This window comes from Pseudophryne corroboree, chromosome 2 (genome assembly GCF_028390025.1).
Source record: "Pseudophryne corroboree isolate aPseCor3 chromosome 2, aPseCor3.hap2, whole genome shotgun sequence".
In the NCBI taxonomy this organism is placed as follows: Eukaryota; Metazoa; Chordata; class Amphibia; order Anura; family Myobatrachidae; genus Pseudophryne; species Pseudophryne corroboree.
In genome coordinates, this window is record NC_086445.1 from 496,640,192 (window position 1) to 496,658,314 (window position 18,123).

Consider the following 18,123-nt stretch of genomic DNA (forward strand, 5'->3'; position numbering starts at 1 on the left):
CTAACTAGCTTGAACCATCAGCAATGGCTGAACAATATTACATACCAAGTAACGAAACAGTACTTACCAAAGAACTAAGCAGTACTGAACTAAGTAACCACTGCAGGCTCACGAAGCGCTGGGCTGCGCCCAGCATCCTCTACGTTCTACGAGAAAATAAGATTTTAAACCTACCGGCAAATCTATTTCTCCTAGTCCGTAGAGGATGCTGGGGACTCCGTAAGGACCATGGGGTATAGACGGGCTCCGCAGGAGATAGGGCACCTAAAAGAACTTTGACTATGGGTGTGCACTGGCTCCTCCCTCTATGCCCCTCCTCCAGACCTCAGTTAGAGAACTGTGCCCAGAGGAGATGGACACTACAAGGCAGGATTTGGAAATCCAAGGGCAAGATTCATACCAGCCCACACCAATCATACCATGTAACCTGGATCATACATAACCAGTTAACCGTATGAACAAAATACAGCAACGGTCCAAGACCGATTCCAACTGTAACATAACCCTTATGTAATCAACAACTATATACAAGTCTTACAGAGTTTCCGCACTGGGACGGGCGCCCAGCATCCTCTTCGGACTAGGAGAAATAGATTTACCGGTAGGTTTAAAATCTTATTTTCTCTTACGTCCTAGAGGATGCTGGAGACTCCGTAAGGACCATGGGGTTTATACCAAAGCATCCAATCGGGCGGGAGAGTGCGTATGACTCATCAGCCAGGGTATCAAACTTGTAGAATTTAGCAAAAGTGTTTGACCCCGACCAAGTCGCCGCTCGGCAAAGTTGTAATGCCGAGACGCCTCGGGCAGCCGCCCAAGAAGAGCCCACCTTCCTAGTGGAATGGGCCTTAACAGAATTTGGTACCGGCAATCCAGCCGTAGAGTGAGCCTGCTGATTCGTATTACAGATCCAGCGATCAATAGTCTGCTTCGAAGCAGGTGCGCCAATCTTATTGGCCGCATACAGGACAAACAGGGCCTCTGTTTTCCTAATTCTAGCCGTCCTGGCTACATAAATCTTTAAGGCCCTGACTACGTCCAGGGATCTGGAATCCTCCAGGTCACTTGTAGCCACAGGCACCACAATAGGTTGATTCACATGGAATGAAGAAACCACCTTAGGCAAAAATTGCGGACATGTCCTCAATTCAGCTCGATCCACATGAAAAATCAAGTAGGGGCTTTTGTGTGACAAAGCCGCCAATTCTGATACTCGCCTTGCCAATGCCAAGGCCAACAACATGACCACCTTCCAAGTAAGAAATTTCAACTCAACCTTGTTAAGCGGTTCAAACCAGTGTGATTTTAGGAACCGCAACACCACGTTGAGGTCCCATGGTGCCACTGGAGGCACAAAAGGGGGCTGGATGTGCAGCACTCCCTTTACAAACGTCTGGACTTCTGGAAGAGAAGCCAATTCCTTCTGAAAGAAAATCGAGAGGGCCGAAATCTGCACCTTAACAGAGCCTAATTTCAGGCCCATATCTACTCCTGTTTGTAGGAAGTGGAGAAAACGACCCAGATGAAAATCTTCCGTAGGTGCATTCTTGGTCTCACACCAAGACACATACTTTCGTCAGATACGGTGATAATGCTTAACAGTCACCTCCTTCCTAGCCTTTATTAAAGTAGGGATGACCTCTTCCGGAATTCCCTTTTTTGCTAGGATTCGGCGTTCAACCACCATGCCGTCAAACGTAACCGCGGTAAGTCTTGAAATACACAGGGCCCCTGTTGCAACAGGTCTTCCCTCAGAGGAAGAGGCCAGGGATCTCATGTGAGCATCTCTTGTAGATCTGAGTACCAGGCCCTTCGAGGCCAGTCTGGTACAACGTGTATAGTCTGTACTCTTCTTCGTCTTATGATCCTCAACACTTTTGTGATGAGAGGAAGAGGAGGAAACACGTAGACCAATTTGAACACCCACGGTGTTATCAGAGCGTCTACTGCTACTGCCTGAGTGTCCCGAGACCTGGCACAATACCTCCGAAGTTTTTTGTTGAGGCGTGACGCCATCATGTCTATTTGAGGAGTTCCCCAAAGACGTATTAAGTCTGCAAAGACTTCTTGATGAAGTCCCGACTCTCCTGGATGGAGATCGTGTCTGCTGAGGAAGTCTGCTTCCCAGTTGTCCACTCCCGGAATGAAGATAGCCGACAGAGCGCTCACGTGATTTTCCGCCAAGCGAAGAATCCTGGTGGCTTCCGCCATCGCGACTCTGCTTCTTGTCCCGCCTTGGCAGTTCACATGAGCCACTGCTGTGACATTGTCTGACAGAATCAGAACCGGTAGGTTTCGAAGAAGACTCTCCGCTTGTCGAAGGCCGTTGTATATGGCCCCGAGTTCCAACACATTGATGTGTAGACATGACTCCTGGTCTGACCAAAGTCCCTGAAAATGTCTTCCTTGTGCGACTGCTCCCCATCCTCGGAGGCTCGCGTCCGTGGTAACCAGGATCCAATCCTGAATTCCGAATCTGCGACCCTCCAGTAGGTGAGCACTTTGCAACCACCACAGGAGAGACACCCTGGCCCCTGGGGACAGAGCAATTTTTCGATGTAAGTGTAGATGGGACCCGGACCACTTGTCCAGAAGGTCCCACTGAAAAGTACTTGCATGGAACCTTCCGAATGGAATGGCCTCGTAGGCCGCCACCATCTTTCCCAGAACTCGAGTGCACTGGTGAACAGACACCCTTTTCGGTTTCAGCAGGTCTCTGACCATGTTCTGGATGTCCTGGGCTTTCTCCATTGGAAGGAAGACCTTCATTTGTTCCGTATCCAGTATCATACCTAGGAACGGTAGTCGAGTTGTCGGAATCAACTGCAACTTCGGTAGATTTAGAATCCAACCGTGTTGCTGGAGCACTTTCAGAGAGAGCGCCACACTGCTCAGCAATTTCTCCCATGATCTCGCTTTTAATCAGGAGATCGTCCAAGTATGGGATAATTGTGACTCCATGCTTGCGCAGGACCACCATCATTTCCGCCATTAAATTGGTGAAAATCCTCGGGGGCCTTGGAAAGTCCAAACGGCAACGTCTGAAATTGGTAATGACAATCCTGTACAGCGAATCTCAGGAATTCTTGATGTAGGGGGGGGGGGGGGTAGATATATGGGGACATGAAGGTACGCATCCTTTATGTCCAGAGACACCATAAACTCCCCCTCCTCCATATTGGCTATTATCGCTCTGAGCGATTCCATTTTGAATTTGAATCTTTTTATGTACAGGTTTAGGGATTTCAGATTCAAGATAGGTCTGACCGAACCGTCCGGTTTCGGGACCACAAAGAGGGTTGAGTAGTAACCTCTTCCCTGCTGGTTCATGGGAACCCTGATTATCACTTGCTGTATACACAGCATTTGAATTGCAGCTAACACTACATCCCGTTCCGACGTGGAAACTGGTAGGGCCGACTTGAAAAATCGGCGCGGGGGCACCTCTTCGAATTCCAGTTTGTAACCCTAGGAAACTATTTCTAACACCCAGGGATTCAGGTCTGAGATGACCCAGACCTGGCTGAAAAGTCGAAGACGTGCGCCCACCGGTGCGGACTCCCTCAGGGGAGTCCCGGCGTCATGCTGTGGGTTTTGGAGTAGCCGGGAAGGACTTTTGTTCCTGGGCGCCTGCCGAAGCAGGTGCTTTTTTGCCTCTGCCCTTACCTCTGGCAAGGAAGGAGGATCCCCGACCTCTTCTGGACTTGTGCGACCGAAAGGACTGCATCTGATAGGGTGGCATTTTCTTTTGCTGTTGGAGAATATATGGTAAAAAATTTGATTTACCTGCTGTAGCTGTGGAAACCAGGTCCGTCAGCCCATCCCCAAACAATACATCACCCTTATAGGGTAGTACTACCATATGCTTTTTTGAATCCGCATCACCCGTCCATTGGCGAGTCCATAAGGATCGTCTCGCTGAGATCGACATGGCATTGGCCCTAGAAGCCAGCAATCTAATGTCTCTTTGAGCATCCCTCATAAATAAGACTGCGTCTTTTATATGGGCTAGAGTTAAGAATATAGTATCCTTATCCATATTTTCAAAATTATCTGTCAGCTCATCTGCCCAAGCTGCAACTGCGCTACACACCCATGCCAACGCAATAGTCGGTCGTAGTACAGCACCCGTATGAGAATAAATACACTTTAAGGTAGTTTCTTGCCTGCGATCTGCAGGGTCCTTAAGGGCAGCTGTGTCAGGAGACGGTAGCGCCACCTTCTTGGACAAGCGCGTCAGTGCCTTGTCCACAGTGGGAGGTGATTCCCAAATCTCCCTGTCCTGTTTAGGGAAGGGGTATGCCATATAAATTCTTTTGGGGATCTGCGGCCTCTTCTCCGGAGCCTCCCAAGCTTTTATAAAGAATTCATTTAATTCATGAGATGTGGGAAAATTAATAATCTGTTTCTTTTCCTTTAACATGTGTACCCTTGTGTCGGGGACCGAGGGTTCATCCTCAATATGCAAGACATCCCTAATAGCCACAATCATACACTGAATGGTTTTAGTCACCCTAGGGTGCAATTTACTTCGTCATAGTCGACACTGGAATCAGAATCCGTGTCGGTAGTGGTGTCTTGTGTTAAGGGACGTTTTTGAGACCCCGAAGGGCCCTGTGAATCGGTCCAATCCGAGGACTGACCCCCTGATGTTCCCCTTAATTCAGCCTTATCAAGCCTTTCATGTAAAGATGTCACACTTGCATTTAACCTATGCCACATGCTCATCCAATCCCGAGTCGGCACCAGCGACGGGGACACACCACTCATTTGCTCCACCTCCTCCTTGGAGAAGCCTTCCGCTTCAGACATGTCAACACACACTTACCGACACCCACATACACAGGGGGTTACCTATAATGGGACAAAACCCCAACCAGGCCCTTAGGGGAGACAGAGAGAGAGAGAATGCCAGCACACACCCAGCGCCCAAACACTGGAATATATGACCAGATAGCGCTTTTATATATTTATAATGTTAATCTCCACTCACTGCGTCGCCAATGTGCCCCCCTCCTCTTTTTTTTTTTTTTCCCCCCAGCCTGTGAAGCTCAGCAGGGGAGAGAACAGGGAGCCAGCGTTTTCTCATGCAGCCTCTGGAGAAAATGGCGCTGGTTAGTGCCGAGGATTAAGCCCCGCCCACCCGACGGCGGGCTTCGGTCCCCTCATGATATTGTAAGAAAATGGCAGGGGTCCGTGGATTTACTGTCCCACAGCCTAATCCAACATATTTATGCCCAAATTGAGGTTTATTGCTGCCCAGGGCGCCCCCCCTGCGCCCTGCACCCTACAGTGCCTCTTGTGTGTGTGTGCCTGGGAGCAATGGCGCGCAGCTTACCTCATGAAGATCTGAGGTCTTCTGACGCCTGAAGTCTTTTCCTCAATACTCACCCGGCTTCTATCTTCGGCATCTGTGAGGAGGACGGGGCGCGGCTCCGGGACGAACCCCAGGTGAGACCTGTGTTCCGACTCCCTCTGGAGCTAATGGTGTCCAGTAGCCTAGAAGCAGTGCCCAACCTTACAAGCCAGCTCTGCTTCTCTCTCCTCAGTCCCACGATGCAGGGAGCCTGTTGCCAACAGGACTCCCTGAAAATAAAAAACCTAACAAAATTCTTTAAAACCGCAAACTCTTGAGAGCTCACTGCTTTGTACCTTTTCTCCTCTGGGCACAGAATCTGAGGGCTGGAGGAGTGGCATAGAGGGAGGAGCCAGTGCACACATAGTCAAAGTTCTTTTAGGTGCCCTATCTCCTGCGGAGCCCGTCTATACCCCATGGTCCTTACGGAGTCCCCAGCATCCTCTAGGACGCAAGAGAAAAGGATTTACCGGTAGGTAATTAAAGTACTATTTTCTCTTACGTCCTAGAGGATGCTGGGGTCTACATTAGTACCATGGGGATGTACCAAAGCTCCCTGAACGGGAGAGAGAGCGCTGAGGCTCCTGCAGTAGTGATTGACCAAACTTCAGGTCCTCAGAGGCCAAAATATATCGAACTTGTAGAACTTTGTGAACGTGTTCGACCCAGACCAAGTAGCCGCTCGGCATAGTTGTAAAGCAGAGACACCCTGGGCAGCCGCCCAGGAAGAACCCACCTTACGAGTAGAGTGGGCCTTAACAGACGTAGGACACGACAGGCCTGCCATAGAATACGCATGCTGGATAGTGAACCTGATCCAGCGAGAGATCGTCTGCTTAGAAGCAGGACACCCAATTTTCTTGGAATCATACAGGACAAACAGAGTACGATTTTCAGAGCCCTTACAACATCCAAGGACTTTGATGAAATTGAGGAGTCAGTAGCAACTGGCACCACAATAGGCTGGTTGATATGAAATACCGACACAACCTTCGGAAGGAACTGCGGACGTGTCCTGAGCTCAGCTCTATCTTTATGGACGATCAAGTATGGGCTTTTACATGACAAAGCCCCCAACTCCGACACACGACTAGCAGAAGCCAAGGCCAACAAAGTGACAGCCTTCCACGTGAGAAACTTGACCTCCACCTCCTGTAAAGGCTCAAACCAGTCAGACTGGTGGAACTGCAACACCACGTTAAGATCCCAGGGCACCGTAGGCGGCACAAAGGGAGGCTGGATGTGCAGAACTCCCTTCAAAAAGGTCTGAACCTCAGGGAGGGCAGCCAACTGTTTCTGGAAGAAAATGGATAGGGCAGAAATCTGGACCTTTACGGAACCTAATCTCAGGCCCATATCCACACCTGCTTGGAGGAAGAGGAGAAACCGTCCAAGTTTAAACTTCACCGTAGGATTCTTGGATTCACACCAAGACACATTTTTACCAAATGCGATGGTAATGTTTAGACGTTACTCCTTTCCTAGCCTGTATCAGGGTAGGAATGACTTTGTTCGGAATGCCCTTCCGAGCTAGTATCTGGCGTTCAACTTCCATGCCGTCAAACGTAGCCACGGTAAGTCTTGATAAGCGAACGGCCCCCGCTGTAGCAAGTCCTCCCGAAGAGGCCTCGGCTCTTCTAGCAGTAGATCCAGAAGCTCCGCGTACCAAGCCCTTCTTGGCCAGTCCGCAGCAATGAGGATTGCCTGAACTTTTGTTCTCCTTATTACTTTTAGAACTCTTGAAATGAGTGGAAGTGGAGGAAACACGTACACCGACTGGTACACCCACGGAGTCACTAGGACGTCCACCGCCACAGCTTGTGGGTCCCTCGACCAGGAACAATACAGCCGAAGCTTCTTGTTGAGGCGAGAGGCCATCATGTCTATTTGAAGTACACCCCAAAGATCTGTTACCTCCATGAACACCTCCGGATGGAGTCTCCACTCACCTGGATAGAGATCGTGTCTGCTGAGGAAGTCCGCTTCCCAGTTGTCTACTCCCAGAATGAAGATTGCCGACAGCGCCAACGCGTGTTTTTCTGCGCAGAGTATGTTTCTTGTTACCTCTGACATTGCAGCTCTGCTCTTCGTTCCGCCCTGTCGGTTTATGCAAGCCACTGTCGTTACATTGTCAGACTACACTTGAATGGCCCGATTTCTCAGAAGATGGGCCGCTTGGAGAAGACCGTTGTAGACAGCTCTTAGTTCCAGAATGTTTATCGGCAGGCCAGTTTCCAGACTTGACCACCTTCCTTGGAAGGTTTCCCCTTGATTGACTGCGCCCCCCGCCCCGGAGACTTGCATCCGTGGTTAGAAGGTTCCAGTCCTGAATCCCGACCTGCGGCCCTCCAGAAGGTGAGGCAATTGCAGCCAGAGGAGTGAGATCCTTGCCTTTGGCGACAGACGTAGTCTTTGGTGCATGTGTAGAGGAGATCCCGACCATTTGTCCAGGAGATCCAGTTGGAAGGACAGAGCATGAAATCTCCCGTACTGCAGAGCCACGTAAGAGGCCACCATCTTTCCCAGAAGGCGAATGCACTGATGAACTGACACCTGGACTGGCTTCAGGACATCACGGACCATTGTTTGTATCACCAACGCTTTTTCCTCTGGAAGAAACACCTTCTGCACTTCTGTGTCGAGGATCATTCCCAGAAACGACAACCTCCTGGTAGGTTCCAAATGTGATTTTGGATAATTCAGTATCCAACCATATTCCCTGAGAAGCTGGGTTGTGAGAGCTATGGACTAACAGCTCCTCCGTGGACGATGTCTTTATCAGCAGATCATCCAGATATGGAATTATGTTCACCCCGTCTGCGGAGTACAACCATCATTTCCGCCATCACCTTGGTGAATACCCTCGGTGCTGTGGAGACACCAAATGGCAGGGCCTGGAATTGAAAATGACAGTTTACCAGTGCAATTCGGAGGTAATCTTGATGCGGCGGCCAAATCAGAATGTGGAGGCACGCATCCTTGATATCCAGGGATACCAGGAATTTCTCCTCCTCCAGACCTGAGATCACCGCTCTTAGAGACTCCATTTTGAACTTGAACTCCCTCAGAAAGGAGTTTAGTGATCTTAAGTTCAGAATGGGCCTGACCGAACCATCCGGTTTCGGTACCACGAAAATGTTCGAATAGTAACCCTTGTTTTGCATCTGGGGAGGAACTGGTACAATAACCTGTGCCTCCAACAATTTCTGGATGGCTCCCTGTAGGGCAGCCCTGTCTGCCGGCAAGCCTGATTTGAAGAACCAGTGAGGAGGGAAATCTTGAAACTCCAGCCGGTACCCCAGGGACACAATATCTTGAACCCAGGCCGAACGACACCCAGACATGACTGAAATGTCTGAGTCTAGCCCCCACCGGCCCTACCTCCAGGCCGCGCGGTCCACAGTCATGCTGAGGACTTTGGCATACCTGAAGCAGGCTTCTGTTCCTGGGAGCCTGCAGCAATAGGTTTCTTGGATTTTGGTCGACCTCCTCTAAAGAAGGTGTTGGGACTGTTTGGCCTTTCTTGTTTTGGCAACCCGAAAGGACTGTGATGTAGCCGAAGAAAAAGGTTTCTTTGTAGCAGGCGCAGCCGAGGGGAGAAAAGGTGACTTACCCGCTGTAGCCATGGAGATCCACCCATCCAACGCTTCTCCAAAGAGCCTGACCTGGGTAGGGTAGGGTCTTCACACCTCTCCAGGATTCCGCGTCGGCAGACCACTGGCGCAGCCACAGGCCTCGGCAAGCTGAGAGACATGGAAGATATTCCTGCAGCCATTGAACCAAGGTCTTTCATGGATTCCACCATAAATCCTGCAGAATCCTGAATGTTACGTAAAAACAATTCAACGTCACTTTTATCCATTGTATCCAAATCCTCAAGTAATGTGCCCGACCACTTCACTATAGCTTTGGAAATACATGCACAGTAGGACGCAATGCAATAGTAGGACGTAGTATAGCCCCTGAAGCCGTGTATATGGATTTGAGCGTAGTCTCAATTTTGCGATCAGCCGGCTCCTTTAAGGCGGTAGATCCTGGGACAGGTAAAACCACCTTTTTCGAGAGGCTGGATACAGACGCGTCCACTATGGGTGGGTTCTCCCATTTCTTTCTATCCTCCTCAGGGAAAGCAACCAGAATCCTTCTAGGGATCTGGAATTTTCTCTCTGGGTTTTCCCATGTATTTTCAAAAATAGTATTAAATTCTTTGGACGCAGGGAAGGTCAGTGAGGCTTTCTTATTATCAGTGAAGTAAGCCTCCTCAACCTGCTCAGGTGTTTTATCAGCAACATTCAACACATCCCTTATAGCCTATATCATCGATTGCACCCCTTTAGCAAGAGATGCGGCCCCCCTGAGCACATCCGCATCACCATCTGCCGTGTCAGAATCGGTATCCATGTCATCTTGCATAATCTGGGCAAGAGCACGTTTGTGGGAACCTACAGAGGGGAGCCCTGAGGTAACAGAACCAGACAAAACTGCCATAGAGGTGTGTAAAACCTGAGTTGCAGATTCATTTTGTGCAACCATAGTAGAAATCTGAGAAATCATAGATTTGACAGAGGATAACCATTCAGGCTCCCTTGCTGGTATCTGTGCTAAAACAGTGCAATCCTGATTACATGGAATTAAATCATCCTGAGAGGACATATCCTCTGCAGCATATGACACAGAATCCCTGGACATAGCTAAAAGGAGAGCCCAAACACACACAGGGGAGGACAGAGTTTCACCCCCAAGAATGGCAAGAGAGACACAGAGATTGAAGCCAACCCACACACAGCGCTTTCAAGGTATAGGGAGACCCCAACCAGCGCTGACTGTGCACCGTAATAGGTTACACAGTCTTTACACAGCCCCCCATCCCCCTTCTACAACCCCCTGGTACAGTGAGAGATAGCTGGAGTTGTTTCAGAGGGACTGCACTTCACCGACAGCGTTTCAGCAGGCAGGAAAATGGGTCCGCTCTGAGAAGCTCCGCCCCCATAATGGAGCTGTCTTCCCACTCTTCAGAAGATTATACTGGCCTGAGGATTCATGCTGGCAGCGATCCTGGGACCTCGACAGGCTTTAGAGGTCAGTGTAGGATGTAGGCGCTGGCTCAGGGCATCCCTCACAGCGCTGCACTATGTACAGCTGAGCCCCAGAGTGCAGTTAGTACTGCGCTCCATACACTGTTGCCGCCATCTTCATACCAGCTCCACGCTTGCTAGGAGGGCCGGTGATTCACTCGCCACTGATCTTCTGCTTCTGTTAGGAGGTGGCGGCATGCTGCTGGGTTGAGCGATCCCCTGTGGCGGCGGGGAACTTTCTATCCCCTCAGGAGCTCAGTGTCCTGTCGGGGGAGATAGTGGCTCAGAGCGCCACCCCCCCCCCCCCCCCCCCCTTAGTCCCACGATGCAGGGAGGCTGTTGCCAGCAGCCTCCTTGTAAAAATAATAAACTCTAAAACAAACTTTTACTAAAGAAGCTCTGTAGAGCTCCCCTAGCTGTGACTGGCTCCTCCGGGCACATTTTCTAAACTGAGTCTGGTAGGAGGGGCAGAGCTGGAGGAGCCAGCCCACACTCTGAAACTCTTAAGTGCCATTGGCGCCTTGTGGACCCATCTATACCCCATGGTACTAATGTGGACCCCAGCATCCTCTAGGACGTAACAGAAATTTGTGTATATTTCTAGGCAGACTGAGACTAATTACAAAATTTGTGATAGATGGTTGGATTCGCCGTTTACGCAGAACTAGAAATTCCTGATTTAGTTTACTACGGATATAGATGTGATAGAGTATTAGGGGCCCTACACACTGGCTGACCCGCCGCCGAGCTGCCCGACGGCGGATATGGCCGACCCGGCGGCGGGGGGGCAGTGAAGTTTCTTCACTCCCGTCACGCGGCTCCATTGAAGTGCAGGCAAATATGGACGAGATAGTCCATATTGGCCTGCATGCACAGCCGACGGGGGACCAGCGATGAACGAGCGCGGGGCCGCGCATCGTTCATCGCTGGAGCCTCCACACTGAAAGATATGAACGAGTTCTCGTTCATTTATGAACGAGATCGTTCATATCTTTCAAAAAAATCGGCATGTGTGTAGGGCCTATAACAGTGCTTTAGGTCTGTTGTGAAGGCCCTATCAGATGCTTAAGTACGGATTCTTAACGGTCGTGCCCACAAGATGACAATTACACTATATACGGTTTACTTTTAAGATCTTTATTGTAATAACATGTACATTCCAATTAACACTTGTGGTGTTCTTTTATTGTAAAATGGGTGTTACAGTAAATATATTTCTAATGCACAAAATCAATTAAAAAAAAAAAAACCTGAATTTAAAAAAAAAACAAAACAAAAAAAAAAAAACACACACACACCCAACAGTTACATTTACATTACTGGTTGGAATCACCAGGATTTGTTTTTATTTTTTTTAGGACCAACACTGGTCAATACCCAGCGCAAGTGTAGTCACATGAAAAACATACTATTTTCACAGCTCAGGGCATAAGCTACCATTATTGATTCCTTTGGAGTAAAGATAATTTGAGCCAGTGGCTGCTAGTCAAACGCACTTCATTAACAAAGAATCAAAAAAAACACTACCTTCTCTAGAAAAGTGGAACATTTGGCTTTCCAATTGGTGGCAAGTTTTACCACACTTAGAACGCTCCAAGTTTAACATCCGGAGCTATTAAATTATTTAGCCTTTTTCCAGTGCAGTAAGACCTCTAGTAATTTATGGTAACACACTGACACAGCAGAAAATGTGTAAAGAGGTGATTTTACTCACAGCTCGAGGTCAAGAGGAAAGTGTACCCTCTGGCAATTAACTTGCAGGGTTTTGGACGCTAACTGAACTGGTTAATGCCAGCAATTAGCCGCTAATAGGATATGCCCCTCAAACCAGAAGCGTAATAAGACCATTACCAAATAGAAGGCCATCATATTACCAAAAAAGATTTATAATTAAATGTATAATTAAATCTTTTAAGTAATTTACTGATCTTCACAGAAAGTGTGTGTAGCCCTGATCTCAAAATACAAGGAGTAAATAATTTGGTTTGCAAATGGTCAACGGAACAGAGTACAAGCCTTCTAAATAAAGTCCAGACATGAACACTTTGACCTTACCAAACATGGTATTGTGCATTTAAAAAAAAAAAATGAAAGGAAACAAGACCATGTAAAACATTAGGCAATATGAAACCAACTTAGATTTTGCTTACAACATACAGCATAACCACAAGCATCATACATTCCGGCAAAGTCGTGGTGGGGGTGGTGTGTGTGGGGTTTTCAGCCACAAGACCTGTACTCCTCAAAATCAGTCTATAAACTCCTCACAATAACAAAGTATTTAAGAGGAACACTCCAGGCAATCAACAACATATGCTTGTCAGAAAACTGATCAAGCAATATGATACATAGCTCAGAACACCAGCAAATCTTAAAGGGCCCTACACACTGCGCGATGCGCCACCGAGCTGCCCGACGGCCAACCCAGCAAGGGGGGGGGGGGGGGGGCAGTGACGTTTCTTCACTCCCTCAGTCACCCGGCTCCACAGCAGTGCAGGCACAAGCGACGGGGCACCAGCGATGACCAAGTGCGGGGCCGCCCATCGTTCATCACTGGTGCCTCCACACTGAAAGATATGAACGGTATCTCGTTCATTAATGAACGAGATCGTTCATGTCTTTCACTGATGTCGCCAGTGTGTAGGGCCTTTAAGACAGAACCCCTGAAAAAGAAATTCATGGATTTGGAATATACACGCTAAAGTTCAACCTTATTACGATGCTATGGGAGGACCTTAAGAGAACTACGGATAAACAAAGGTCCTTAAACGTTAATGAACAGAAGAAATGTTTTAAGAAGTAGATTAAAATCTGAGATGTTTTAAAAGTTACATAAGTACTTATTAGATATGGCACCTTCAAAGTAAAAACAAATGGGTTTGAACACAAGGCCTGGTTGGTCACATTCTATGAATGAGGGTTTGATAACCGTTGAAAATGCCTCATTATTAAAAAAAATAAAAAGAGGGAGCATATGACAAATACCCAAAGCAAAATGCCGGGTCTTTTCACAGTAAATCCCATTATTAATCTGTATATGAACTTAAAGACCACATATCTCCTGCGCAGCGGAGATAAATATTTTATGGACTGATACTATATTCATGAGATTATAGCCTTACAATTCACTAGACACCAACACCTTTTGGCTATTAGCCATGCCTTATGAATGTGGCTACAGAAGTACTTCACCGACTTCTAATTAGCAAATATGCAGCTTTATCAAACAAAATCTGTAAACGGACAGGTGCCATTTTTGTGTGTACTTTTCCCATAGTCATGAGAAATCAACCAGTTAATTCACTGGGAATAAGAATATCGTGACAAGATGCTGGTCATGCCTTATGTATGTTGGTAATCTCAACTGTGCAGATGTTTTTGTTAGTGCCATTCAATTCTGAAGTATTTTACCTGTCACGTGGGCTCTGGTTTCAATGTGGCTCAAATCTGCAGCTACACCCGGTGTGTGGGCAATATCATAAAGAGTAAGCTTTCTGATTAAAGGACTGTTCTTCAGTAAGAGGGAGAGAGGCTGTCCGATCCCCCCAGAAGCTCCAAGCACTGCCACCCTGGCATTGTTCTGAGGAAACAAGAACACTTCATGAAAAAGGATTGGACATTTGAAACAGACATATGGGGCCCATTCATCAGCAGTTATCAGGGCAATTCCCTTTCTACCAATGCCTGGGTCAGGGGGATCGTGAAAATCAAACATGTCGAAAATCCTCGATTCACGGATTACAACCCAAAAATGACTGCAATCAGCGAGTCTGGGAATTTTTTTACATGCAGTATTTTGCAAATTCCCCCAAAGATCGGCAATTACACATTGCGACAAGACACTGCTGTTGTAAATGAGTATTTGCAGAGACTACAAAATCATTCATCCCTAAACTACATTGGACTAAATATGCCAAAAATAATAGATTAACAAGTCTATTAGCAAATATACGTTGTATATTGTGGAACAGAACAAAAGGTCCCAAGTCTAAAATGATGGTAGTGCAGATGGTGTTAATGGTTAGAATTACTGCCTCACAGAACTGATGTCTAAAGCTGTGTACACAGTAGAAGATATGTCGCCCAATCGGATCGGCTAGTGTACCCACGGTATGTAAGCTCCCGCGGGTCGAAAGGGGATGTTGCTAGCAATTACATACAGGATGCAGCATCTCGCATGTCGCCGCCCCCCCCCCCCCCCTTCCCTCTCGGACACTGCATCGGCATTTGCTGCATGCCAGGTCCCAACAGCAGCAATGTCTGGTACACAATGCTAAGCGTGCACTCAGCATTAGATTCAGATCCAACCATGGTCCCAACTGAGCCGCTTTGGAAATTATCCCCATGGGTTTCTTCACACTCCAAAAATATGCTATGAGGTCAATTAGCTCCCAGCAAAAATTAGAATGTGTAACTCCACTGGGGCATATACGCATGTGAATGGGGAAATATTCTCTGTAAAGACCTGAATAAAACACGGATGAATTATAACTCAGATTGAGAATGATAAACATTCCTTATTAGCACTCATAAAACAGTTACAATATATATCATCTAGTTCTGTATTTAGTAACAAGGTTCATAAAGAAAAAAAGTAATTTTATGGTCACGTACCATAGAAGTTCGTGACAAAGAATTTTTTTTTACATTAATTGATCATATGGTGTAGATATCAATTGTATAACAGCACACCTTGCTAATCAAACAGCAAATAAGCGGTGTATAGCTATATTAGATACCATTAATGCAGCATATTATCTCAAACAAACACTATCAAAACGTGGGAACAGTCACAGCTGAGCTGTCAGATTCCTACTTTTTGTTAATTGTCATAAAGGCATTGATTAACAAATCAGAGAGAGTGTCCAGACACTGAATTATGAATAAAATACAGTAACAAACAAATAAGTAAGCACTAACAAAGGGGAACCCGCTAATGAGAAACCTTTTACTACTCTATTCAATAGATCACAGGTTCTCAAACTCGGTCCTCAGGACCCCACACAGTGCATGTTTTGCAGGTCTCCTCACAGAATTGCAAGTGAAATAATTAACTCCACCTGCGGACCTTTTAAAATGTGTCAGTGAGTAATTAATACACCTGTGTGAGGTTCTGAGTTCTGAGTTTGAGAACCACTACAATAGATAGTACTTCCCTGTTTTGAACTGCTACTCCCAAAGGGGTCGATTCAATTCGGCAACTTATGAATAGCGCCGGGAATGAGCTCCCGACGCTATTCAAATCAGCTAAAGTGAAGTCGGCGAAAGCCCGTTCTCGCCGACTTAACAGGTAGTTTTGTCAGGAGAATGGGCATTCTCCGACTTAACTACCCGCGGCGATGCTGATTCCCGACAGAATCAGCTACGCGCCGGCCTCGCGGCAGTACTTTTGTCAGTTTTCTTCTCTCACCCCCCGGGGATGAGAGAAGAATTCCCGACAATTGCAGGTAACTAGCAGCTGAATTGAATAACGTCGGGAGCTAATTCCCGGCGCTATTCATAAGTTGCCGAATTGAATCGACCCCAAATATTGAGATGTTGGACCTCAAATTAAAGCCTCAAGAGAAAATACATATAGGTAGTGCTGTACATACACAGGTGAAAAATATCAAAATTTGCAATATAAAATACAACATACATTAAATCCCTTTAAATTCCACATCTGTGTAATATCGTGCAATTATTTAAAATGTACAGGCAGGTCCTATTTTTCAAAATACTAGTTTTAGATAAAAAGAAAGCCACTAATTCTGTCCAAAATAAGCAGCTGGTTTGTTAGTCTGGTCCAGTGGTTCTCAACCGCAGTCCTTAAATACCCCCCAACAGTTCATATTTTCCAGGTCTCCTCACAGGATTGCAAGTGAAATAATTTGCACCACCTGTCTTTTAAAGTGTGTCAGTGAGTAATGAATACACCTGTTCAGCTGCTAGGTGACCTGGAAAACATGAACTGTTGGGGGTACTTGAGGACAGAGGTTGGAAACCACTGGTCTAGTCTCTCAAATGATCCTCTACTGAAGACAACTACAGTATGTTGAAAAGTCCAAGCACTTCAATAAAGTTATATCAAATGGCAAGCAGTGTGTTACTAAGGGGTCTATTCATGAAGCAAAGAAAAGCCCTATTTTGCGAAAAACGGGGCTTTTCTCCGTTTCCCGCAATTCACAGAGGGGGTTACCATGGAGAAAGTTATTACTTCTCCTGCGGTAGCCCTGCTCTGTGCTTAAATCGCAGTACCATACACTTGTATGGTAACTGCAATTCATGTAGAATCGGAAAGCACTGCTTTCCGCTTCTCTCTCCTGTGCAGCTTCGTCATGTAAGGATGGCATAGTCCACTCCACCCTGACGAATATTGGCCGGAGCATTCACGTTACCCCTGCTCCTGTCCACCTCCGTTCCATAAACCCCGCCCCTTTTACCCAGGTTGCAATGCTTGTGGCTTGTTAATCTTCTACTCACCTGACGGCCAGCTCGGACTGCGGGTTCAAAGATGTGCACTGCGCATGCGCAGACTAAACACCTTCCAGCAAGCCGCGATAGGAGCAATGAAAAAGACATCGTGAGAGGATGAGTTACCGCATCGCATCGGGAACCCAGCAAAAGGATGGTGAATTGCGGTAAGTATATGAAAAAAAGCCGCCCATAAGAATGCGATGTTTGGTGATAACTAAAACCAAAGGATCGCATTCTTACATGAATAGACCCCTTATGGGCCCTACACATTTAAAGATCTGCCGCCGAGCTGCCCGACAGCGGATACGGCGGCGGGGGGCAGTGAAGTTTCTTCACTCCCCCCGTCACACGGCTCCATGGAACTGCAGGCAAATATGGACGAGATCGCCCATATTGGCCTGCATGCACAGCCGACGGGGCACCAGCGATAAACAAGCGTGGGGCCGCGCATCGTTCATCGCTGGTGCCGCTACACTCAAAGATATGAACGGTATCTCGTTCATTAATGAACGAGATCGTTCATATCTGACGATTATCGGCCAGTGTGTAGGGACTATAAGTCTTGTAATTAGTGGAGAACATCGGCTAGTGAGCACATAACCAGCTTGTAATGATCGATTCCAAGCGGCAAAAGTTAGTGCTCCTTAAACACTCACATCTGGGTATCTCCCGCCTGCAGCAATTTAGTGCTGAAACACTACCCGGCTTTTGCCGGCCGGGAAAAAGCCGGCCGGCTTTTTCCCGTGCCGGCATTGTAGTTAACAGTGTGAGGGCTAGGGTCCCTTCACACTGCCCGGCCCGGCTGCCGGGTCTCACCACTGGAAGGTCCGGCGGCCGGGCGGCTGCCGGGCCGTCTTTGGAGCCAGTAAACCATGTGTGTGAAGGGGAGCTTTCACACACACAACGGTTTCTATCTGAAGCCGTGTCTGATGCTGCGCATGCGCGCAGCATCACACACGGCTCAAAGCCGTCCTGTGTGAGCGACTCTGCCGGTTTCTCCCGGATGGCAAAAAGCCGGACAGAGATTGTCCGGCTTTTTGCCATCCGGGAAAAACTGGAGTGTGTGTTACAGCCCTAACAGTTCACTTTTATATGAAAATTTGAAGTGCTGCGTTACACAAGTGCTCCCAATATATTACCGAGTTTCTGTGATCGGCAAGGGGTGGTTTCCAGCAATATGTACATGTCAACGCCACTCAGTATGGGTCCCTGTCTTGCAGCAACTAGTACAGCAAG

General features: G+C 47.5%; 1 protein-coding gene across 1 annotated transcript in view; it reads right to left on the reverse strand.

The window, feature by feature from the left end:
• MDH2 (malate dehydrogenase 2) overlaps nucleotides 1-18,123 on the reverse strand; it is a 48,185-nt gene that overhangs the window by 16,937 nt on the left and 13,125 nt on the right. The window contains exon 2 of the mRNA XM_063953965.1: nucleotides 13,843-14,011. Within this exon, the coding sequence (XP_063810035.1) occupies nucleotides 13,843-14,011 (169 nt within the window). The remainder of the gene's footprint in view (nucleotides 1-13,842; nucleotides 14,012-18,123) is intronic.